The sequence below is a fragment of the Schistocerca gregaria genome, chromosome 1 (assembly GCF_023897955.1).
Source record: "Schistocerca gregaria isolate iqSchGreg1 chromosome 1, iqSchGreg1.2, whole genome shotgun sequence".
Lineage (NCBI taxonomy): Eukaryota > Metazoa > Arthropoda > Insecta > Orthoptera > Acrididae > Schistocerca > Schistocerca gregaria.
In genome coordinates, this window is record NC_064920.1 from 989,037,243 (window position 1) to 989,063,924 (window position 26,682).

General features: G+C 39.6%; 1 protein-coding gene across 1 annotated transcript in view; it reads left to right on the forward strand.

Annotated features, from left to right (window-relative positions):
- Positions 1–26,682, forward strand: part of LOC126284097 (DNA (cytosine-5)-methyltransferase 3B-like) — a 338,027-nt gene that overhangs the window by 89,379 nt on the left and 221,966 nt on the right. Inside the window, exons 4-6 of the mRNA XM_049982791.1 lie at positions 8,418–8,488; positions 8,590–8,675; positions 8,766–8,870. Coding sequence (XP_049838748.1) covers positions 8,418–8,488; positions 8,590–8,675; positions 8,766–8,870 — 262 coding nt within the window. The remainder of the gene's footprint in view (positions 1–8,417; positions 8,489–8,589; positions 8,676–8,765; positions 8,871–26,682) is intronic.

Consider the following 26,682-nt stretch of genomic DNA (forward strand, 5'->3'; position numbering starts at 1 on the left):
ACTGCTACTATTATAAATTCCAAGACATACCGTTCTTTTGTCAAGCTCACTGAGTTTGGAACATAAGACTAGTTTTTGATGCTCTCCTCATTTACATTTTGATTAGGTTGCAATACAGCATCATACAAACAGCTAAATGAGTTCACGTTTAAAGACTTGATTGACAGGGTTTGTTCATGTATAAACCATAGGTACAAAGAGAAGTGAAAGCTGCACAAAACAAGTTTCCATTCATGAAATATTCCAAGTACACCATATTTTCTGTTTATTGTAAACATCAGTGGAAAAGGACTAAATAAAACAACCTGAATTCTAACTTAAAGAAAGTGACTGAGTTGTTGAGCAAACAACTCTCAATGAGTGCTAGATTAATTCCTTGTGACCAACACAATTCTTTGAAACAGCAATTTTGCTTGTTCAGTCAAACTAACTCTGAACCTCAAATTTTATGTAATCATTACATACTACACCAGTATGTGACCAGTTCTTGGTTACAGTCTAATATATTTTTTCAATGATAAATCCTTACTAAAGAGGGGGTAGCTAATAGTTGATTTTGTTGCAGATAGGCCAGTGCAAACAACAGTTCTATTGTTCTAAAAGTTATCAACAAATATTAATATACAGATTTTCTTAGTGACCATTTATGTAATAGGCACATAGCTTATTATCTCAGTTAATTGTATATATACACATTACTCCAATTACTTATCAGCATTTGGGGATATGGAGTTGAACATATAGTTTTTATGATGGACTAATGCTTAACAGTCACAAGAACATATTAGTCTGAATTTTGTACAAAGACTTAAAGAGTCATGTTTCCATTCATGAAATATTCAAAATACACCATATTTTCTGTTTATTGTAAACATCAGTGGAAAAAGGACTAAATAAAACAACCTGAAAGGGTCAGTGTATGTCACTTTCTATCTAATGTTAATCTCCCACACATACTGGAAGGTAGATAGCAAGAGGTCCTTTCACCTTGCCCAACACATTCATCTGATTTGACAACACTTTTTTAGGGGATATTGTTAATACTTTCTTGTAGTGAAGAACACCCAGAACAAGAACATCTACTGCTTATAATCTGATTCAAATAATACCAGGCATGTTAGAATGGCTGTGTCAACATTTTTTGCATGACTTTTTCTACATCATCAATCTTCTGCCTGGTTTGGTTTGGTTCAGCCCAACTTCCTCTCCTGTGCAAACCTCTTTATCTCAGAGGGACACCCATGCCCAACATTCTAGATTATTAGTTGGGTATATTCCAGTATCTTCTTCCTCTACAGCTTTTGACCACTATGGTTCCCTTTAGCACCACAGAAGTTATTTCCTGTTGTTTTAATATATGTCCTATCACTCTGTCCTTTTTCTTGTAACTTATTTTCTACTTATATCTTTCATCATTGATACTGCAGAGAGTAACCTCATTTTTTATTTTATCAGTCAACCTGATATCTTAGTGATCTCAGGGCTTCAATATTTGGAAGAGTGTGATAAATATGTGTGTACAGTCTGCCTGCACGTATCTAGCATGACCATTGTCCCTTGACGGAAATTTAAAGCAGTTAACTGCAGTGGATGAAAAGCCTTCTTTTAACTGAAAAATTCTGTGACAGAAAATGTAGCTTTATTAAAACCAAACATTATACATAACACACAACATAATCTCACAGTCAGTGAGTATCAATACATACTTTGTAATTTCATGAGACTTTGAGAGCATACAATAATTTGCTTTCTAATATCTAACATTGCAACTAGAATACAAAAACCATTTTATCAACACAATACAGATGTTTGTCATACATTTTTCATGTAGTCAGGCTGTCAGCCACCATGTCACACCTTTTAATGAACACAAATTTGATTTTTATCCTCATAATATCTTCCATTAGTAAGTACAGACAGATATATATGTGTTTTGTCCTTAGATGATAGCAGTTTGTGGATGCCAACTTTGTTGTGCTTTGACTGTCACAATGTAGAATGAGTGCATTGTTTCCTTGCTGACTGAGTTCAGTTTGTAACTGTTGGAACTACAGAGCTTCCTTAGTTACAGATGCCATCACCATGATTCTGTCTCTGCTATAGAAAATGCTGCAGTTCACTGCTTGCACAAAATTTCATGCAGTACTGCCTTTCTGTAACAGTAAAACATACCCAGTACAGGATATACTATCTATAGGTTCATTATTCCAATCCGCATCACAATATGCAGTTATTTCTCTGGAGTCTTCTGTAGCAATATATAGCTGCACATCCTTGGTTCCCTCAACCTGACAACCTGTTTGACACTGAGCTTGTGTTGGTTCTGTGAGCCTTTGCAGTACTGACTTAACTTGTTTGCAGCACGTGTAATATCCAGCCTTGTCGCTTGTTCAAGATACAGTAGAAATCCCATTACTTGTCTGTAAGGTATGTTGTCTCTCCATCTCTCCTTTCAGTAGAATTTTTTATCAAATTTTGCATTAACTGAAAAAGTTGGAAAAGTCGTTGCATTGTCTTATTGGTAATCTGGAAAATACTGGTGCTTCCTGTTAGTCATGAGCAACTTAACCTCTTGACCAGTAATGTTTTGGACTAATGTGCCTTATCTGATACAGATATTTTTGTGCTTCTCCACTACCCCTGAAATTTTGTTTCTGTATCACAGAAACACTATAAATACAGTCTGTAGTAATTAAAACTTTTATGCTCATCCATCATCATGCAGCTCCTGTGTGCCACATACATTGCATGCTTGGAGTCAAGTACAGTAAACAGTTTCTCTGCTACAGCATTCTTTCCCATTTCTTTTCAGTAACTTGACACAGTTTTTGCAACTTCTCATGGCAGACTTTAATATTGACAGTATTTTCTTGAGACTGAATGAAATGTTGCAGAAATTGAATAAGAAGTCATTTTTCCCGTAGGGGCTTCGTAAGTGTTATGACTGGTTAGAATTATTACAGTGAGAAAAATGCTGTTCTCAGTTAACTTCCAAAACAGTTTATTTATCAAAACCTAGTTTCTACCTAAGGAAACCTGCTTGTGAGCAGATAGCCTTTTCATCCCATACTTTAAGAGTGCACTACTCTTGATCGATAACATTAGGATGTTGGTGTTTTATGCCAATGCTGAATGCCATTAAATTAAGCAGTAGTATACTCTTTATTTATCTATAATAGTTTAATTTCCACAACAGTTTGTTTACATGATGAATTTGAGGACACATTTAGTTTCCAGTATTATTATCTGGGACATCATGCTTCTAATATCACTCACACTGCATTAGCCTTCTCTCAATATCAATATAATTATATTGTTTGAAGTATACTGCTCAGGATTATTGATGGTCATTCCTTTTAAAAAATGATTAGTTGAAACAGATTTTTTTTTAAATCCTCAGACATACTTCAAATCATAAAATGTGAGACATAATATAATTCTGTGAATATTAAGAGAGGCATGACACAGTTTGAGTGATAGTAGATGCACGATGTCTCAGCTAGTGGTACGAAAACTTAAATGTGTCTTTGAAACCCGTCATGTAAACAAATAATTGTAGTAATTAACCATTTCACAGCTTGTAGGGCTGAGCATCCTGACATCTGGCCAACTAATGGGGACGAATGTATTGTGTGTCTAGCTGGTGGACAGCTGACTCAGCCTGCAGGCTATGTTGATGGTATGTTAGTCGGCTGTTCCATCATAAATAGAACCACTCTTCAATAATACTCTTTTTAAAATCAGTACCACACTGTGTGGTCACAGTTGTTATAGATTATGATAATCATGAAAGAAACTTTCAAAACTAATCCAAGCTTTCTGTTATAAGTTTATTCTGGACTGAGAAAAATTATTTTAGAAAAATTACAACATTTTTATTTGTGATCGGAAAGTCTGTAACTTCAGATTGCTATTACCTGTAAATATGTCCTTATATCATATTAAAATTTCATTAACACCAGACAAACCATTTCAAGGTACATAGTTTTAAAGTGAGCATTTCCTAGAAAGATTCATAAATTTTGGATAGTCTTCTGTCCTGTGTGGCAGTGAGTGGTGCTGAGGAACTTAAAAATTTTCTGCTGTGTTCTCCTTTTGTAAAATCTGATACATGATCTCTGTATGAGAAGTCATGATGTTTCAGATGATATATGTTTGTATCATGTGTAATTTGTACATTAGGAGACCAAATTGAAAATGTTTGCCAGTTCACAATGTTTGCTGTTCCATGCATCAGTGGTTGTTGTTGGGAGCTGCATGTATTTTTCTGCACTGTTTGCCTTTTGAAAGACTTGGTACATACATTTTGTAGAACAATGAATGTCCTTTCAGATTTCACTGAGGTGGCATGTTTGTATCATGCATAATTTGTAAATTAGGAAACCTAATTGCATATGTTTGCCAGTCCACACTGTTTGCCGTTCCATGTGGCAGTGAGTGTTGTTGGGAACTGCATATGTTTTGCTGCATTGTTTGCCTTTTGAAAGACTTGGTACATACATTTTGTAGAACAATGAATGTCCTTTCCTGAGGTCACAAAGGTCATGGGATACCTCCTAATATCATGTCAGATTTCCTTTTACCTGTTATAATTTAGTAACAAGTCAATGAAAGTTTCCTGTAGAAATATTGAGCCATCCTGCGTCTATAACCATCCATAATTGTGAAGGCATTGGCAGTGCAGGATTTTGTGCATGAACTGGGCCCTCTATTAGGTCCTATAAATGTTTGATGGGACTCATGTCAGGTGATCTGGGTGGCCAAATCATTCACTTGAATTATCTAGTGTTCTTCAGACCAGTCACTAACAACTGTGGCACAGTGACATCGTGCACTGACATCCATAAAAATTTCAATGTTTTTTGAGAACATGAAGTCCATCAATGGCTGCAAATGGTCTCCAAGTAGCCAAACATAACTAGGACCCAGTCTACCCATGTAAACACAGCCCACACAATTATGGAACTACCACCAGTTTGCACAGTATCTTGTTGACATCTTGGGTCCATGGCTTTGCGGAATCTGTGCCACACTCAAACCTTACCATCAACTCTTACCAACTGAAATTGGGACTCATCTGGCCAGGCCAGTTTCCCAGTGGGCTGCAACCAATATGGTCACAAGTGCAGGAAAGGTGCTGGAGGTGATACTGTATTGTTAGCAAAGGCAGTCACATCTGTAATCTGCTGCCATAGCCTGTTAATGCCAGATTTTGACACACTGTCCTAACAGATTTGTTCATTGTATGACCCACATTGATTTCTGTAGTTATTTTATGTAGTGTTGCTTGTTTGTTAGCATGGACAACTCTATGCAAATGCCACTGCTCACGGTCATTAAGTGAAGGCTGTCAGTGACTGCCTGGTTGGTTGGTTGATTTGGGGTATTGGACCAAACAGCGAGGAAAGGATGGGGAAGGAAGTTGGTCATGTCCTTTCAAAGGAACCAACCAAGCAATTGCCTGAAGCAATTTGGGGAAATCACAGAAAACCTAAATCAGGATGCCCAGAGGCAGGTTTGAACCGTTGTTCTTACGAATGCAAATCCAGTGTGCTAACCACTGTGCCAGGTCGCTCATTGACTGCCTGGTACATGTAGAGAGGTAATGCCTGAAATTTGATATTTTCAGCACACTCTTGATGCTGTGGATAATGGAATATTGAATTCCATAATGATTCCAAAATTAAAAGTCCCATGCATCTAGCTCCAACTGCCATACCACATTCAAAGTCTGTTAATTCCCATTGTGAGGCTATAAACATGTCGAAAATCTTATCACATGAATCACCTGAGTACAAATAACAGCTCTACCAATGTGGTGTCCTTTTATATGTTGAGTATGCGATACTACCGCCATCTGTATGTGTGCATCATCACTCCCCCCATGATTTTAGTCAATTCAGTGAATACGTGTTTCTATCTTGAGTACATTACAGATTAGGAAATGAAATTGTATTTGTTTGCCAGTGTGTGCCAATTGCTGTTCCACATGGCAGTTATTGTTGCTGAGGGAAACTGCAGAGATTTTGTGAACTGTTCTCCTCTTGAAACATCTACTAATTACGTTCTGTAGAACAGTTCACACCCTTTCAGTTTATATATGTTTGAATCATGTGTACTTAATAGACTAGGGAATCAGATTGCATTTGTTTGCCAGTGTGTGTGTTTGTTTGCTGTTGCACACAGCAATGAGTGTTGCTGGAGAGAAGCAGCACAGATTTTGCTGCACTGTTTGCCTTTTGAAACATCTAATGCTTACTTTCTGAAGAGAAATTCATCTCCTTTCAGATTATTTATGTTTGTATTGTGTACTTTGTAGATTAGGAAATCGAACTACATTTACTTGACTGTGTGTGCCGCCCCCGTCTCGGCATGGCAGTAAGTGTTGCTAAGAAACTGCACATATCTGCTGCACTGTTCTCTATTTGTAACAACTGATATATCAGTTCATTGGGATAACTCATACCCTTCACATTACAGAAGGTGAATCATCTAAAACTTGCACCAAAAATATAGTGGAAGTGGAAAATGCTATTTATGTGCGATTTCACAGAATGGGTTGGTAGTTAGGGACTCATATTTTTTGCTGATAAGTAGAGTGTAATAATACTTCAGAAGTGCATTTTTTGTGCAAATGCATACTTTTTTTAAAAATGGATCATGCCTACTGACATCAACAAACAAAAAATAGGGTAAATTAAAATGACAGTGGTAGTTTGTTGCAGGATTCTAGTACGAGTTGTTTATGAGATACGATATTTTGAAAAGTTTCCACACTGGCACTTGTTTGTACCATTCAATTTGCATCATTGCAATGTACAATGTTGTTATGTTTGCTTAAGTGTGCTTGTGTGCACCTGGAGTGCATTGTGTCTTGCTAGTCAGTGTGTGACATTCCAAACAGTAGACAATGAGTGGACAATGGGATTTCCAAATAGAGAGAAAGCTGACATGCTCATGATGTATGGAGAGTGTAGGGAGAATGCAGTTCATTCTTGACTTTTACATGCAGCAAAATATCTCAATAGACGTCAACCATTTCAGCAGTTATTTATTAACTTCTTGAACCAGTTACGTAAAAGTGTTAGTGGAACACTTGGACAACATAACAGAAGGAAAAAGTGACAACAGAAGAGGGGCAAGTTAGTCTTCTTGATGCTGTAGCAGTTGATCCACATATTATCGCCCCCACAATTGCACGAGGAATTAGCATGTGTCAGACAAGTCTCCTATGTATTCTCCATCAATATAGGTTACATCCCTGTCAAACCTCTCTCCTTCAAGAGCAGCAAGGAAAGAATTATGAGAATTGTGTTAACTTCTGTATGTGGGCATTAATACAGGATATTCCAGATGCATCATGTCTCTTGTTCAGTGACGAAGCCACATTTACAAATCATGGCCAGATAAACTACCCTGTAGTGTACATGTGTGTTGAGGGATATTGGACCATCATCTCATAGGCACATCTTTCATAGACAAAATACTGAACGTGCAGAAGTATCACAGCCTCCTAATAGACCATCTTCCACAGATGCTAAAAGATATACCTCTGCAGACTATGAGAAACTTGTGGTACCAACGTGATAGCTGTCCAGCCCATAGAACATGAAGTACTACAACACATATTCATGAATTGCTTCCAAATCGCTGGATTGTATGTAGATGACCTGTACCTTAGTGAGCCTGTTCCCTGGATTTGATGACTGTAAACTTTTTTTTGTGTGTGTGTGGGAAATGCTGAAAGACAAAAGGACACATCAACTATACCCAATGATATGCAACAATGTATTACTGCAGTGTGCTCACATCTCCACTGAAATTCTAGCATTTATGCAGCAGTTGTTCCATACTGGACTGGAAGTATGTATTGTTGCTGCCAGTGGTTACTTTGAACACAACCTGTGATGCTCAGTTGTCTCATTACTGGTCACAATCCAGGTAGCTAATTAATCCATTTGTGTTGTTGTTTAGTGTGTGGTACAACAGGTATTGTACAAGTAATAGTGTGAGAACTTTTCAAAATATATATTGTGAATGGCTCGCACTAGAATCCTGTAACAAACTTCACTGACATTCATAAATACCTCACTGCCAAGTAATACTGGAGAGCTCTTGTATGATAGAGTGGTTAAAACCTTCAAAATGTGTTGTCACTAATTAATTTTCTTCACTATTATACTATCATACATCTACTGAGTCCCTCTTGACCTATTTACTGAGTCACCTGAGTTTCACATTCCATAAATAGAAGTATGTGTATGCATATTGTATTACATACTTATAAGTGAAGTATGTCTAAAGAAATAAATATGTGTAACTTTTAGTCAAATTATATGTTTTATATCAAGTTATCATGAACATGATCTATAAAACAAGCAGCCTAACTTATAAAAATATCATGCTTAATGTCACAGTCTGCAAAATTGTCGAGAACTGGATTTCTGCCTGGTGTGGGCGAAAATAGACAACGAACCATGGTGGCCAGGTGAGTATGCGTTATCATATATTGCACTGATGTCAGTCTAAGAGGACAGAAGTATTCCATTAGGTGAAAGATACTAACACTATGTTTTTGTTTCATTTTAGGAATTGTTATCCCTAGTCAGGTTTGCAGAAATAAAGAATCTGGATATGTCTGGATATTTTGGAACTCTGAAAGAAATGTTTCTCAGGTAATTTAATTTTGTTGAAATCAGTATACTGTATTAGATATGCAGTTGTAAACAGTCACCTGATTAGTAATGTTTATACTCTGGTTACAGGTGGAAGCATCACAAGCTATTGATTTTTGGGAAAATTTTGCGCGTTTTCATGATCCTAGTTTGCTAGATGAAGGGTACCTTGAAGACAACATTACCAACATTAAAGTAAGTGTAACAAATGTATTTATTTTAATCTATAAAGTAAACAATGGCCTACATTTTGTTCCAATTGAAAGAAAGTTATTCAGAGACATTTAACATTGCTGAACATTAGTTTGTAGACAGTTAAAACATACAGGATATTTTAAAACAAATATCTGGATTTTAAGGCTTTGCAGAATTTATTGCACTTAACTTACAATTGAAAATAATACATCAAATGAAAGAGCAATTCACAGTTTTTCTTGCAAGTGTTCAGTGTGAGTATATAACATTAGGGATATGGTATCAGTAGACTCAGTAAAGCTTTGTAGTTCATCTTCAGAATCTCTTCAAACTGATCACACAATATTTCAACATATAATGTCTGTAGACATCCTATAAGTTCTGTAGACAAGAAATATAATATGGATTTTACAGCTTATCGAAAATTATCTTCGATATAGGCTTACAACCAAATTTTGCAACTACACAATTATCAAGAATTGTAAACAATCCTCTGAGCACCAGAATCATAGAAATATCCATGTTACTTTCAATAACAAACCAAAAGGTGAAAGTTACAAATTGTGTAATAATGTTAAATCATTAATTAAATTACCTTTTGGAACTTTATGTCTCATGAAAAATCTTGGAAGACAAAGACACTGAAAATGCTTCCTGGTGTCAGTTCTACCCTAAATAGAAAATAGCCAAATTTGAAATACAAAAATTGCATTGTAGTTGTGATTTCAAAGGCATAACTGATTCACAAAATCATACACATTAAAATTACTTTTATTGTTTGCAAATGCTGATAGGGCACACATAATAGGTGTAAGCCGTTTGCAGAAAAACACAAAACAGTAAAGCACATATTTGACAATCAGAGTGGAAAACACACCCAGATCAAATTAAGTGTACATTTGTCAACTCAATGTAAACATTACATTACCAACAGTTACTATAAGTGTTGTTCTCAGCCTGTATGTTAACATTTTCCCATTTTATGTGATGGTATTAACCTGTCATAAGACTATGTACACAAAAACCAGACTAACAACTCCAGCAAGAGCCTGGAGGTTACTAAAAGACCTTAACAACCTGAGAAATGTATATGACTCTTTAGTTCTCATAATCAAAGTCTCTTCACATTTTATTTGACTATGTAGTGAAACCTTTTCATTACTAGTATTAACTTTTAATTGAATCTTACATGACTCTAATAAAATACACTATGATTAGAGGGCAATATAACTTTCATTTCCTTCATTGTACACACTCTCATAGTCATCACAGACAAAATACTATCAGCTTTTTTCCCTTGTCACCAGTCTCTAAACCATACAGTAAATGTTATATTTTACCGGCTATTCCAACAGCTCCCCTAAAACATACAGTGTTTGTTTTCTATTACTTTAAGTTTACCTTTCATGTTACTCATACAGTATTTAAATGTTTTAGGAGTTAAAAGACCACTTACCAAATAGAAGAACTGCTGAGGCATCCAAAGGCACGCACGTCGCACGCACACACACACACACACACACACACACACACACACACACACACACACACACACACACGCAGCTATATCGAGCCGGGTGACACACAAATGCTGGCACTGCAGTGTGGTAGGTGAACTGAGATGGTGGTTGTGTCGGTGGGGTTGATAGAAAGATAAAGAAGTGGCAATCAGGAGGAGGAGTTCATAACAAGTAGTTAATAATCTGGTGGGAGAGAGGGAGGCAGGAATGCTGGAGTGAGGGGTAGCAGGTGCATATGTTAGGTGTGTAACATATGCACTCTGGAGCTGGCAAGATGTGGCTCTGGGTGAAGATGACATGGAGGGGTGGATTGTGAGGGTGACAGGACCTGAAGGGGGAACTGTTGGGCAGAGAGTTTGGGGACAGTAGGTTGTTAATTTAAGTATTAACTGTATTTTTCTTACTTGTCACTTCTTCTTCGGTGTGTTTTTGCTTTTAGGAAGCTTTAATTGTCGAGTGCTAGTAATAGTGTTCCATAGATCTCGTATTTGTTTTGAATACAGTCAGAGAGTCCCTTTAGTCAGCCATAGTGCTAGTAGTGCTAGTGTTTGTTTTCAATACAGTCCAGAGACAGGTAGTGCTATTTTCATTGTTTTCTGGAAGAAGTGGCTAGCAATCACAGTTTAGTCAATAATCAGCCGCCTTTAGTGAATTAGCAGTCTAATTAAAAGTTGATTAAGTCTCTTCAGTAAATTGATTTCTTAGGATGGATAGGATGTGTGACTGCTGTGTACGGACGCAGGAGGAGCTGGCCACTCTTCGCAAACAGCTGAGCGTGTTGATGGCCGTGGTCAGCCGTCTTCAGGCTGCTGCCTCAGAGTGTAGCGGCAGTGGGGAGTCTGGTGCGACCTACGGTACACCACTGCAAGAAGGGGGGCAAGTTCCTTCGCATACTCTGTGTAAAATCGAACTGGTATCCCATTAGGACCAGCGGCCTTTCCTCTTTTGAGCGATTTTAATTGTTTCTCTATCCCACTGTCGTCTATTTCGATATCTACCATTTTGTCAACTGTGCGACAATCTAGAGAAGGAACTACAGTGCAGTCTTCCTCTGTGAAACAGCTTTGGAAGAAGACATTTAGTATTTCGGCCTTTAGTCTGTCATCCCCTGTTTCAGTACCATTTTGGTCACAGAGTGTCTGGACATTTTGTTTTGATCCACCTACCGCTTTGACATAGGACCAAATTTCTTAGGATTTTCTGCCAAGTCAGTACATAGAACTTTACTTTCGAATTCATTGAAAGCCTCTCGCATAGCCCTCCTCACACTAAATTTCGCTTCGCGTAATTTTTGTTTGTCTGCAAGGCTTTGGCTATGTTTATGTTTGCTGTGAATTTCCCTTTGCTTCCGCAGGAGTTTTCTAACTTGGTTGTTGTACCCATCTTTCCCATCTCTTACGATCTTGCTAGGCACATACTCATCTAACGCATATTTTATGATGGTTTTGAACTTTGTCCACTGATCCTCAACACTATCTGTACTTGAGACAAAACTTTTGTGTTGAGCCGTCAGTCACTTTTGCTAAACAGAAAAATCTTCCTACCTTTTTTAATATTTCTATTTTTGGCTGAAATCATCGATGCAGTAACCGCTTTATGATCGCTGATCCCCTGTTCTGCATTAACTGATTCAAATATTTCGGGTCTGTTTGTCACCAGAAGGTCTAATATGTTATCGCCACGAGGCGGTTCTCTGTTTAACTGCTCAAGGTAGTTTTCAGATAAAGCACTTAAAAATATTTCACTGGATTCTTTGTCCCTGCCACCCATTATGAATGTTTGAGTCTCCCAGTCTATATCCGGCAAATTAAAATCTCCACCCAGAACTATAACATGGCGAAGAAATCTACTCGAAATATTTTCCAAATTATTCTTCAGGTGCTGAGCCACAACAGCTGCTGAGCCCGCCGGCCTATAGAGACATCCATTTACCATGTCTGAGCCTGCTTTAACCCAGACCTTCACCCAAATCATTTCACAATTCGAATCTCCGTCAATTTCCTTCGATACTATTGCACTTCTTATCGCTATAAACACGCCTCCCCCTTCACAGTCCAGACTGTCTCTGCAGTATACATTCCAATCTGAGTTTAGGATTTCATTACTGTTTACATGTGGTTTCAGCCAACATTCTGTCCCTAGTACTATATGGGCGTTGTGACCGTTTATTAATGAGAGCAGTTCTGGGACATTTCTATAGATGCTCCTGCAGTTTACTATTAGCACATTAATACTGTTATTCCCTGTTGCATTTTGCCAACTCCTGCCTTGCCGCGTCTCAGGAGGCGTCTTGTCGGGCCTAGGGAGGGAATTCTCTAACCTAAAAAAACCCCATATGCACTCCACACGTACTCCGCTACCCTCGTAGCCGCTTCCGGCGTGTAGTACACGCCTGACCTATTGAGGGGGACCCTACATTTCTCCACCCGATAGCGGAGGTCGAGAAATTTGTACCCCAACTCTCCACAGAATTGTCTGAGCCTCTGGTTTAAGCCTTCCACTCTGCTCCAAACCAGAGGACCGTGATTGGTTCTGGGAACGATACTACAAATAGTTAGCTCTGATTCCACCCTGCGAGTGAGGCTTTCCGCCTTCACCAACTCCGACAACCGCCTGTACGAACTGGGGATGACCTCTGAAACCAGACGGCAGGAGTCATTGGTGCCGACATGAGCAACAATTAGCAGTCGGGTGCACCCAGTGCTCTCTATCGCCGCCGGTAGGGCCTCCTCCACATCTCGGATGAGACCCCCCGGCAAGCAGACAGAGTGAACACTGGCCTTCTTCCCCGACCTTTCCGCTATTTCCCTAAGGGGCTCCATCACCCGCCTAACGTTGGAGCTCCCAATAACTAATAAACCCCTCCCCACGTGTGCCTGCTAGGTCCTGGCTGAAGGAGCAGCCAAATGTCCACTCACAGAAGAGCGAAGCGTTCCAAAGGATTGGAAAAGGGCACAGGTCATACCCGTTTTCAAGAAGGGACGTTGAACAGATGTGCAGAACTATAGACCTATATCTCTAACGTCGATCAGTTGTAGAATTTTGGAACACGTATTATGTTCGAGTATAATGTCTTTTCTGCAGACTAGAAATCTACTCTGTAGGATTCAGCATGGGTTTCGAAAACGACGGTCGTGTGAAACCCAGCTCACGCAATTCGTCCACGAGACTCAGAGGGCCTTAGACACAGGTTCACAGGTAGATGCCGTGTTTCTTGACTTCCGCAAGGCGTTTGACACAGTTCCCCACAGTCGTTTAATGAACAAAGTAAGAGCATACGGACTATCAGATCAATTGTGTGATTGGATTGAGGAGTTCCTAGATAACAGAACGCAGCATGTCATTCTCAATGGAGAGAAGTCTTCCGAAGTAAGAGTGATTTCAGGTGTGCAGCAGGGGAGTGTCATAGGACCGTTGCTATTCACAATATACATAAATGACCTGGTGGATGACATCGGAAGTTCACCGAGGCTTTTTGCAGATGATGCTGTGGTGTATGGAGAGGTTGCAACAATGAAAAATTGTACTGAAATGCAGGAGGATCTGCAGCGAATTGACGCATGGTGCACGGAATGGCAATTGAATCTCAATGTAGACAAGTGTAATGTGAGGCGAATACATAGAAAGATAGGTCCCTTATCATTTAGCTACAAAATAGCAGGTCAGCAACTGAAAGCAGTTTATTCAATAAATTATCTGGGAGTACGCATTAGGAGTGAATTAAAATGGAATGATCATATAAAGTTTATCGTCGGTAAAGCAGATGCCAGACTGAGATTCATTGGAAGAATCCTAAGGAAATGCAATCCGACAACAAAGGAAGTAGGTTACAGTACGCTTGTTTGCCCACTGCTTGAATACTGCTCAGCAGTGTGGAATCCGCACCAGATAGGGTTGATAGAAGAGATGGAGAAGATCCAATGGAGAGCAGCGCGCTTCGTTACAGGATCATTTAGTAATCGCGAAAGCGTTACGGAGATGATAGATAAACTCCAGTGGAAGACTCTGCAGGAGAGACGCTCAGTAGCTCGGTACGGGCTTTTGTTAAAGTTTCAAGAACATACCTTCACCGAAGAGTCAAGCAGTATATTGCTCCCTCCTACGTATATCTCGCGAAGAGACCATGAGTATAAAATCAGAGAGATTAGAGCCCACACAGAAGCATACCGACAATCCTTCTTTCCATGTACAATACGAGACTGGAATAGAAGGGAGAACCGATAGAGGTACTCAGGGTAGCCTCCGCCACACACCGTCTGGTGGCTTGTGGAGCATGGATGTAGATGTAGATGTAGATCTAGATGTAGATGTAGATTCAGGACAAAATGATTATGGGAGTGAAGGATATGCTGCAAAGATAACTCCCATCTATGTCGTTCAGAAAAGCTGGTGCTGGAGGGAAGGATTCAGATGGAATGGGTTGTGAAGAGCCACTGAACTTGGGTGCAGTTTGTAGGTGACAAATCACACCCTTCTCATGGATGGCTAGTTGGTGGTGTCCATGTAAAATATTGTCCAGAATTCGCAGAAGAGCTGGTACGTGATATGGCTGCTTTCGCAGTTGGGTCTGTCTCTGATGGGATGGGATAAGCCTATAAGAGCATAGGAGAATGTGTGAATTGGGCAGTTCTTCCACCTGGGTTTTTCATAGGGATATGACCCTTCTGGCAAGCCAGTGGGGGTGGGAATGGCACAGGGATGGACCAGGATTTTGTGAAGCTAATGGAATACCACTTTAGGAAGGATGGGAATGATCGTGGATAGAATGTTCCTTATTTTCAGGCATGATAAGAGATAATCAAAGCCTTGGCAAAGGATACGGTCCTGTTGCCCCAGTTTGATGTGATAGTGGGTGATGGGAGGTGCTCCTTTGCAGCTGATTTGTGGGGGTGATTGGAGGCTCAGGGGTATGTGAGAATATGGCACAGGAAATCTGTTTGTGGATTAGGTTTGGAGGGTAGTATCTGTCTGTGAAGGCACTTTGTGAGACCTTGATCATGTCACTGCGTATACACCATTCACATGTGGCCAAGCTATATGGTAGCAGTTTTTGTGAGGAGATACTGTTGATGGTTAGTGGGTTTAATATGAAAAGAGGTGTGGATGAAGCCATCAGAGAGGTAGAGGTCAAAATCTAGGATGGTTGCACATTGAGTTGAGGAGTATAAGGTGAAGCAGATGGGAGAGAATGTGGGGGCTGTGGAGGAATGAAAATAGTGTGTCTTGGCCCAGGCTGCAGATTAAGGAAATATCATCAATGAACTTGAACCAGACTAGGAGTTTGAGGTTTTGGGACATTATTAGGTTCCTTGTAGATGATGCTTAAACAGGTTGGCATAGGAGGGTGCCATGTGAATGCTGATGGCTGTGCTGTGCCTTCCCCTCAAAGGAGTAGTAGTTGCATGTGGAGTTATAAACAGTACACTGTATAAGGAATGCGGTAGTGGGTTTGATGTTTGATGGACACTGGGAGACTTAGTATTCACTAATGGCAAGTCCGTGGGCATGAGCAGTGTTGATGACTGAATTGTGATCCAGATGATATTGGAGTGGAGATGGTCAAGAGTCAGTGAAAGAAGTAGATTTTGTCTTTGATATGAGAGACTAGGTTGTGAGCAATTGGTTGGAGGTGTTGCTCAACAAGAGCCTAGATTCATAAAGTGGGAAAACAATAACCAGCTACACTGGGATATCCATGATTATTGGGTGTGAGGCTTTTGGGAAGTATGTAGAAGATCAGTTTGCTGTCACCCTAACACATCAAAAAATTGTTTCCATGTGGACTGACAAAGGCCTTCACAAACAGGCATACCCTCCAAACCAAGTCCACAGACAGATTTCCCATGCCCTATCCTCACATACACCTAACCCTCTAACCATCCCCAAGAATGAGCTGAAAGGAGCACTTCTCATTGTCCACTATTGCCTCAGACTGAAGCAACTGAAGCATATCCTTCATCAAGGCTTTGATTATCTGTCATCATGTCTGTCAATAAGGAACACCCTATCCATGAATATTCCCACCCTCCTAAAGTGGTGTTCCATTACCCACATGAACTACACAATATCCTGGTCCATTCCTATACCACTCTCATACCCAACCCCTTGCCACAGGGGTCACGTCCCTGTGGAAAACCCAGGTGCGAGACCCACCAGATTCACCTACATTCCAGTCCTGTTCCAGGCTTATCCCATCCCATCAGAGCCACCTGTGAAAGCAGACATGTCATATACCAGCTTTTCTGCAAATTCTGCTCAACATTTTATATGGTCAAGAACAGAGCTCTGCACGTGGTAGCAAAACGTACTGATGATACTAACTTACTGTAGTTCAGTGGCTGCTTCACAATGCCATCTGAATCCTAAACTCCTGCATGAGCTTTTGTGAACTATGTAGATGAAACAATTTTGCAGCACACCTTTTGCTCCTGTAATCCTCCTGACCTCAATCTCCACTAACACATTGTTTCCACATTGTCCACCGACAGTTTGCCCTTCCACAGACCTGTCACGCCCTCCCTATGCACACCTCCATGTCTTCACCATGTGTCACACCTCACTACCAATGGCAACCTGTATCTGCCCCAACCCCAACACCTGGTTCCCACCTCTGTCTTCCTCTTAACACCCCACCCAGTACAGACCCCAACCCAATCCTCTGCTGAATTGCAATGTATATACACAGGTGTGTGTGTGTGTGTTTGTGTGTGTGTGTGTGTGTGTGTGTGTGTGTGTGTGTGTGTGTGTGTGTGTAGCTCATCAAAGAATTTCTTCCAAAGATAGCAAATTTTTCATTATTCTCATGTGCCTGTCGACGATTCCACCCTTCTGCTATTCGGTGAATGGTTTCCTTTGTGGCTAAATTATTTACATTCTGCCAGAACTTTCTTTAATGTAATATAAAATGTTTTTGTGCTTAAGTTACAAGACATGAAGAAACACAATTATATCAGAAACTGAAAGTGATTAACACTTAATATTTTTATAAATTGGTAGTTATGACAATTGTTTTGTAATACATTTTTTTTAATTTCTCAAAGAAACATTACCTATTCTGCTCACTAACACAGTGAACTATCACATCTATAAGTTTGCTTCTTATAACTAACTGTCCTGATTTGATTGTTTAGATATATTATCTTGATTGTGACCACAAAGAATGGTCTCCCTTTCTCTTCTGGTAACCTCATATAGTAGAGTGTTAACATATTTTATTTTTTAGGTACTTTCTGCTGCTGAAATGTATTCTGCTTCAGTTGGTGAAGAAGCTATAACAGTTCATTTCTTGGAACACCAACTAATGTGAAAGCACTGTAAAGAATTATATATCTACTTTTACTTGTCTCTTACGTCTTGCTCACAATCAGTATCACAATACACATTTGGATGAATGGCATTATGTTCGTCTTCATTCTGCTTAAAGACCTGTATTCTGTTTGATACTGAAGATCAGTATCATCAGATAATTATTGTCAAACTTAGTTTCTCTATTTTCCCATCGAGTTTTGGACTACAAGGAATACTGTAGTCTAGTGCAGTTGTTTTTCCTTTGAACTAACTCTAAACTCACAGCTAGTATACTCACAACCTTTATTATATATTATTTTTTACACTTTCAGACTGAACTGATTTTCAGGTTCCTGTACATATTCTATTATGAATCTTGCAGCTTCTGACTTATGTCTGTACAAATAATATGTGGCTGTAACAAATACAGTGAAATTAAACTTTGTTTAAAATTTCGCTAGGCATTGGAATATTTAAGTATTTTGTTTCGGTTCATCATACCCACTGGCTTGGCTGTCAATCATTGTATTTATCCGTTTGTAGTTTTGAGTGCTATGTAAATAATTACTTCAAACAGGGCCACAGTTGTAATCACAAGTACATAAAATCACAGAGAGTATTTTACTTTAGTGCCTTGATTTAAATACATGATTTTGAGGCAAACCTGACTGCCTCCATAGCAGAGTGGTTAGCTTAGATGGCTGCCATGTGGAGGAAATCGGTTCAACTCTTGGTACTGACAGAGATTTTTTCTAGGTGGGATGGATATGTGTGTGTATGTGTGTGCGAGTGTACACCTGTCCTTTTTTTCCCCTAAGGGAAGTCTTTCCGCTCCCGGGATTGGAATGACTCCTTACCCTCTCCCTTAAAACCCACATCCTTTCGTCTTTCCCTCTCCTTCCTGAAGAAGCAACCATCGGTTGCGAAAGCTAGTAATTCTGTGTGTGTGTTTGTGTGTTTTGTTCATGTGCCTGTCTGCCGGCGCTTTCCCGCTTGGTAAGTCTTGGAATCTTTGTTTTTAATATATTTTTCCCATGTGGAAGTTTCTTTCTATTTTATTTACACCATTGGCTAAGGATGACATGATGGCAGAGGAGCTTAACTTGTGTCAAACCTACCATTAAATGAGACCAACATGGAAATACTGAAATACTGCATAGCCTCCCCCCCCCCCCCCCCCCTCCTCCCCCCTGTACACACTGCAATCACAGACAACTCCATTAGTTGTCTTCTCTTTTTGCTAAACATTGAATCATGCAGCAAACACTGTAATTTAACAACAATTATCACAAAAAAGGGGAAAATACTGGATATTTGAGAAACAAGGCTACAGGCTATACCTCAAGGCATAAAATGTGGCTACACATAAAATATTAAGGTAATTGAAATGTCAAGATATTTTAGAAGAAACTGTAGAATTGATAGAGAAGTGCATAGAGAGACATAGTGTAACTTCCTGGCAGATTAAAACTGTACGCTGGACTTAGACTCAAACTCAGGACCTTTGCCTCTTGCAGGCAAGTGCTCTGCCATGGTAGACAGTTTTAATCTGCCAGGAAGTTTCATATCAGCACACACTCCACTGCAGAGTGAAAATCTCATTCTGGATATAGTTTTGTAAGTCACCAGTATGAGTGTATTGGACTGAAATTTATTTCATAACAAATCAGCATTTGTGGTTCACAGTTCTGCCAAGTAATACATCAGCCCTGAATCCCATTGCATATCGACACAAATAAATGTTCATTTTTGAGCATTTTGTAGTAAATGATTTAGTTACTGCATCAGATATTCCAACTAACATACTGTGTTACATCTACTTTTTTCTTTAATGCAATTAATATGTAGGGATACTCATATCCCTACATATTAATTGCATTTAGCATAAATTGACTCTGTATTTGAATGTGCAAACAACTGAAATTAACTTTAGAACATTTTAGGAAACTAGTAATTTCTGCCACATGCTTCTGTGTTCCGTTAATGAAAATCTCATTTTGCATTTGCTTCAGTTTTTATAGGGAATTAGCAACTTTTTAGCTCAACAAATTAAAAGGTAATTAGTGGACTTAATCTAAAGTTATTTGTTCACTGCCTTGTAATACACTGCACCAGCCAAAATGCGGCCATAATATGAATGCTATTTTCAAACATGGGATGAATTGGTTGATGTTTGTAATCAGCTGGAAATCACCTTGACTACTCTCAAATGATTGACAGCAACTACAAATCAGTGTGTTGGAAGAGCTCCAGAGAGTCATATACCTGAGATACCAGTATCAGAGATACCCCAAGTACAATGCTCTTCCTGTGGACATTGTCTCCTCTGCAGGAAGTGCAGGATATGTCATTACTCATGCACTGGACTGTAAGTGGCATGTTAATGGTAGATCTAGGTATCCAGTACAGGGTAGACGGGAACCAGGGAGGACTCAGTTTGTTGTACCATTCCGCATAACCAACAAATTTGAGGTGCTGTCTTTCACTGAAACAGGGCCAGTGGGACTCACTTGACCTGTTTTGGGTAAATCTGTTATGTGTGGTATCAAGAGGAGGTGTCTATCAATCACCAGCAGCTCAACTGTATGGCAAATGATGGTGCCCCTTAGGGAAATGGCAGCATGGGACAGGAAAGGAGACCAGAAGCACTCAGTGTGTATGCGTTGGGGGCCTCATTCAACAGGTTGAAGAGGATATTCCAACGCCTAAATGATGCCCATTGTCTAGTCTCCAAGGTCATACTGGGGTCATTCCAGCAACTGGCAGAGAAAGTTGAGAAGACCAGCCTTGGGCATGGAGTTTCAACAAAGGTCACGATTGCAGCATTGTCCCCAGAACTGATCATGGCCCTGTGGCTCTGAGTCGAGTGGAAGGAATAAACCAGATACTTTGCAGGTTCTGTGATGAGATAAGCTGCAGCTTCCTGACTTAAGCCATAGAGGTGAGAACTGTAGGATCCCTCTAAATGAGTCAGGTGTTCACTACACATTAGAGCCTACTACTCAGGTAGCTGACTCTAAGTGGGGTGCAGACAAGGGTTTTTTGGATTAGGCAACTCTCCATCCAATCTGATAACAATAGCTGCAGAAAAGTACAAGTATCAGTGTAACATTGAAAGAAATTAATAGAACAGGTGAGAGTATTAAAACCCTAAAGGTAACCTGCCAAAGAATTCACAAGAAAGTGCCAGAGCTGATGAAAAGCAGTGAAGTTCATAAAATACAAGATAAGTTTTACAGAAAACTGGTCAAAACCTGAAATTGACAGCACTGACATTTTTGAGGAAGATTTAAATGTGTATGGAATGGATAGACAGTTGGAAAATGCAGGTGGTGTATCTGCCACAGCAGACAAGCAACTCAAATCCACTGAGATAGACACTGAAGCAGCATGTGAGATTGACTGGGCAAGACTCAGTAACAGGGGTGGGCATAAAATGATAGTTGGATTCTTCTATTGCCCACCAGACTCATCTCCAGATGTAACTGAAAACTTTAGACAAAACCTCAGTAAGTTCCTCAATCATACTGTAATCATTGGTGAAGACTTTAATCATCCAACAATTAATTGGAAAATTACTGTTCTGTTAGTGGTGGGCATGATACAACATCTTGTGAAACATTACTAAATGCTTTATCTGAAAACTACCTGGAACTGATAGTTAGGAACCCCACTCATTATGGAAATGTATTAGATCTAATGACAACAAATAGGCCTGATCTCCTTGAGGAAGTCCAGATTGAAACTGGAATCATTGACTGTGGTGCGGCTGTAGTAAAAATGATTACCAAAGAATGAAGAACAACTAAGCAGGAAGATATATGTTCAGCAAATGAGGTAAAAAAACCAGTAGTGTCATATCTCAACTTGAAACTTTCAGCACTGGGCAGCTTTCAGCACAGGGCAGGAGCATGTAGAGGAACTATGGCTGAAGGTTATCCATGCACTGAATAGATATGTAACCAGCAGAACAGTTCATAATGGGAGGGAACCTCCATTGTTTACAATCACTGTAAAAAATGTCTAAAAAACAAATATTACTCAGAATGGTGTAACAGAATATTGTAAAATGATCTTTCACAGAACACAATGAAATTCTGGTCATATTTAAAGGCTGTTAGTGGCATCAAAGTTAGTGTCCAGTCCCTAGCGAATGAGGGAGGAATTGAAATTGAGAGTAGCAAAGCAAAAGCTGAAATGCTTAACTTCATTTTCAAATGTTACTTTACAAAGGAGAACCCAAGAGAATTGCCCCAATTAAATACTTGTACCATTGAAAGAGTGAGTGGAATAAGTATTAGTGTCAGTGGTGTTGAGAAACAGCCGAAAGTATTAGCAGTAAACAAACAATGGAATCCCTATCAGATTCTATGTTGAATTTGTAGCTGAGTTGGTGTCTCTTCTAACTATAATCAATCACAGATACCTTGAACAAAAAACTGTGCCCAGTTCTTGCAGAAAAGTACAGGTCACACCCATCTATAAGAAGATTAGTAGTACTGATCCACAAAACGTCCATCCAATATCCTTGACACTTATTTATTATAGAATCTTAGAACACATTCTCAGCTCAAACATAATGAGGCATCTTCAATAGAACTGCCTCCTCAATGCCAACCAGCATCGATTTCGAAAACTTCGATCATTTGAAACCCAACTTGTACTTTTCTCACATGACATCCTGCGAGCTTTGGATCAAGATAATCAGGTAGACGCAGTGGTTATTGATTTCTGAAAAGCACCTGACTCAGTATCACACCTATGCTTGCTGTCAAAAGTATGATCGTATGGAGTATCAAGCGAAATTTGTGACTGGATTGAGGACTTTTTGGTAGGGAGGATGCTGCATGTTATCTTGTATGGAGAGTCATCATCAGATGTATGAGGGTAATCCCAAAAGTAAGGAACTCTGTTTGTGTGGCAGTTGGTCACACTGTTATGAAGAGTGCTTCATGTGCTGTGTGTAAACATGTGCATGCCATACTGAGGTGCTCAGTCTTGGCTTGGCAGCCATTGAGAATGGAGCTCCCATTGTATGTTACTGCCAAGTGCAGTTATTCAGTTTTTGAATGCAAAGGGCACTGCACCAACTGAAATCCATTGCCAATTCATGGAAGTGTATGGTGAGTCGAGCATGGATGTCAAAAATGTTCACAAGTGGTGAGAGAGTTTGCAGCTGGTCGGACCAAAATTCACGACAAACAAAAAAGTGGGAGACCTTCAATTTCAGAGGAGACAGTGTTGAAGGTTGAGCAAATCATGCATGTGGATTGGTGGCTCACCCTGGATGATCTCTGCACATTGGTTCCTGAGGTTTCCCGAAGCACTGCTCACATAATTTTAACAGAAACATTGAACTACTGGAGGGTTTGCACAAGATGGGTGCCACACATGCTGATTGAGGACCACATGTGGTGACAAGTTGATGCTTCTTGCACATTTCTTCACCACCTTGCAGCCAAACAGGACAACTTTCTGGACTCAGTTGTCAAGGGTCATGAAACTGGGCATACCACTTTACACCTGAGACCAAGTAACAATCACGCCAGTGGCAGCATCCTTCTTTGTCAAAACCACAGAGCTGGTGGTGAGCTGGTATGACATGGGCATACAAAAACTGCCACAGCATCTACAAAAATGCACCGACAGAAATGGTGGTTATGTCAAAAAATAGCTAAATGTTCAAGCAGTAAACTGATGTAAACCATTGTAGAAATAAACAGGTCTATGTACTTATAAAAATAGGAGACCTTACTTTTGGGATTACCCTCATAGACGTAACTTTGGATATACCCCAGGGACATGTGTTGGGACCCTTGCTAGTCATGTTGTATATTAATGACATTGCAGAAAATATTAATAGTGACATTAGGATTTTTGTAGATGATGCAATTATCTATAATGAAGAACTATTAGAAACAAGCTGCATAAATATCCAGTCAGATCTTGATAATGTTTCAAAGTGGTGCAAAGATTGGCAACTTGTTTTAAATGTTCAGAAATGTTAAACAGTGCATTTCACAAAATGGAAAGAAACCAACATAGTATCCTAAGACTATAATGAGTTACTTTTGGAATTGGCCAACTTATACAAATACCTGGGTGTAACACTTTGTAGGGATGTGAAATGGAATGAGCACATAGGCTCAGTTGTGTAGAATACTGGGGAAATGGAATCAGTCTACAAAGGAGATCGCTTAAAAATCACTTGTACCACCCTTCCTAGAATATTGCTCAAGTGTGTGAGACCTGTACCAGATAGGACTGACAAGGGATAATGAACATATACAGAGAAGGGCAGCACAAATGGTCACAGGTCTGTTTAATCCATGGGAGAGTGTCACAGAGATATTGAAGGAAGTGAACTAGAAAACCTGTGGAGATAGATTTAAACTATCCTGAGAAAGTCTTTTAACAAAGTGTCAAGAACTGGCTTAAAATGACAACTCTTGGAATATACTACAGTATTCTACATATCACTCACATAGGGATCGTGAGGATAAGATTAGAATAATTATTGCATGCACAGAGGCATTCAGATAATCATTCTTCCCATGCTACATAGGTGAATGGAATGGGAGAAATCTAATAACTGGTACAATGGAAGGGTACCCTCTGCCATCCACATCACTGTGGTTTGCAGAGTACAGATGTAAATGTAGATGTTGTGAACTGTAAAGTAAAGTGTGATATTCTTGATTACTAAATTAGTGAGAACAACTAGTCTGTCATGCTATACAAATGTAAGGGAGCAGCAATATATAGAGATATTTGCATAACAATTATATAAACTCAAATTAGGTGAAGTAAATCGTAGGCTATGAATAATGTGGTAGGATACTGGGGAACTGCTATTGCTATGCAGGAAAGATAGCTTGAAAAACTCTCATTTGGCTCATACTTAAACATTACTAAAGTGTTTGGGAATCATATCAGATAAGGATGTCAAACACCTTTCAGCTGTCAATTCTCAGCCTTATTCTATTGGGCAACCAGTTTTGGTGCATTATTATGCCATCTTTAGCCCCCTGGCTGACATACAGGAATAAATCTTGCTTCTGATCGAAACAGGGGCCAGCAATACTGGTATTAGCAGATGTCTACTTCCTACAGTGACCACTTCAAACATCACCTGTTAATGGCATAATAAAGTGCCAAAACTGGTTGTCTAATAAAGTAAGGTTGAAAATTGACTGCTGAAAGTTGTTTAATTTGACATCCTAAGTTGAACAGCTGAGTCCCCCAACCTTCACTAAAAAGATGGAGTACAGAGTCTTGTTAGATAGGACTAATGAAGGACATAAGAGTGTAAACAAAGAAGGGCAGTGTGAAGGGTCACATAGTTGTTTAATTGGTGAGAGAGAGTAACGAAAATGTATAAAACTCTATCTAGCTGACATGCACCCAAAAAAAGCTTCTTTACCTCTAACAAGGATCTGCTTAAACTCCAATAACAGTCTTTCAAGGCAGGAAATTTGAATGCTCTTCAGCTATCTGAATTCATGGTGTCTGTTGTTTTGGACATGTCTGAAAGAACAGGCACTGCACAGAATCCACAGTGGGGAAACATAGTACTTAAGTTGAAGGTAGAGAGCAGAGGAAGGGAAGGGAAGGAAAGGGAAGGGACTAATGATATCAAGTGCATTGTGCATTGGAACTTTATGCAGTATCAGGCGCAACAAGTGAAAACAGGTTCTGAATGGGTACTCTAACTCAAAATCTCCTGCTTACTAGGTAGTTGTGTCACCTAGACACAGTGTTTATCACAAATGCATGGACTGTTTCAGCACCCCCCCCCCCCCCCTCCAGCTGACTCACATTCCCACCTAGTGCCGTATTTCCACATCTGTGCCCATGTTCTCCATGCTCACTAACATTAGATTCACACTGGAGGCGAAATATAAATTTGCATCTACACTGAAGATTGTGGATTCATTGCCCATTGAGGCAAATCAGTTTTATGAATGTATTGTGTCTGTTCTTTTGCATATGTCTGAAAGAACAGACAGCATGCAGAACTTGCAGTTGTGTTACATATAATGTAAACTGAAGGTGGAGGGGGAAGAAAGGGAAGGAACTAATGATATTATTTGCATTGCGACTTAATGCGGAATCAGCAGGCATGGAGCACATGGACAGTGACTGTGGATAGGTGGCACAAGGTGGAAATGTGAGTCAGCCAGAGAGTGTGCTAAGATAGTCTGTGAATTTGTCATAGACACTGTGTGTGGGTGATGCAGTGGTTAACGTAATTGCCTAGTAAGCAGGAAAGCACAGGCTCAAGTACCAGACTAGTACATGTTTTCACTCATTGCTGCTAATTCTGCATAAAGTCTTGATGCAGCCTGATGTCATTAGTTTCTTCACTTCCCTTTCCTTTCTTCCTCCTCCATCTTTGTTTTACGTAATATGTCTCTCATCTGCGGATTCCGTGTGCTGTCAGTTTCCAAAATTGGTGAGCAGGGAGGACATGTACAGAAACTGCAGATAATTGGTATTAGGTGGGAATGTGAAATGGCTGGGATGCATTCTGGGATAGTCTATGCATTTGCAATAAACACTTGTGTCCAGGTGCTGCTGTGGTTAATGAAACTACCTAATAAACACAAGATCCTGGGTTTGAGTTCTAGTTCGGCACGCATTTTCACTCATTGCTGCTGATTCTGTATAAAGTCTCAATGCAGCTGATATCATTAGTTCCTTTCCTTTCCTATCGCTTCCATCCACCTTTGAGTTGCATAAAATTTTTCAGCCATTGTCTGTCAGTTCTGGAGGGATTGTGCAGATAAAATTAGGGAAGTGAGATTTTGGTCATAAGCAGAAACTGTGCTGTCAGTAGGGAAGCGGTGACAGCAGAGAGGTTCAGTCAGGAGAGCTCAGTGACTTTGAATGTGGACTAGTCATTGGATATCACCTGAGTAACAAAATACATGAACATTTCAACTTTTCTAATGCTATCCAAGTTGGATGTTGGCGATGTGATTACGAAGTGGAATGCAAAGCAA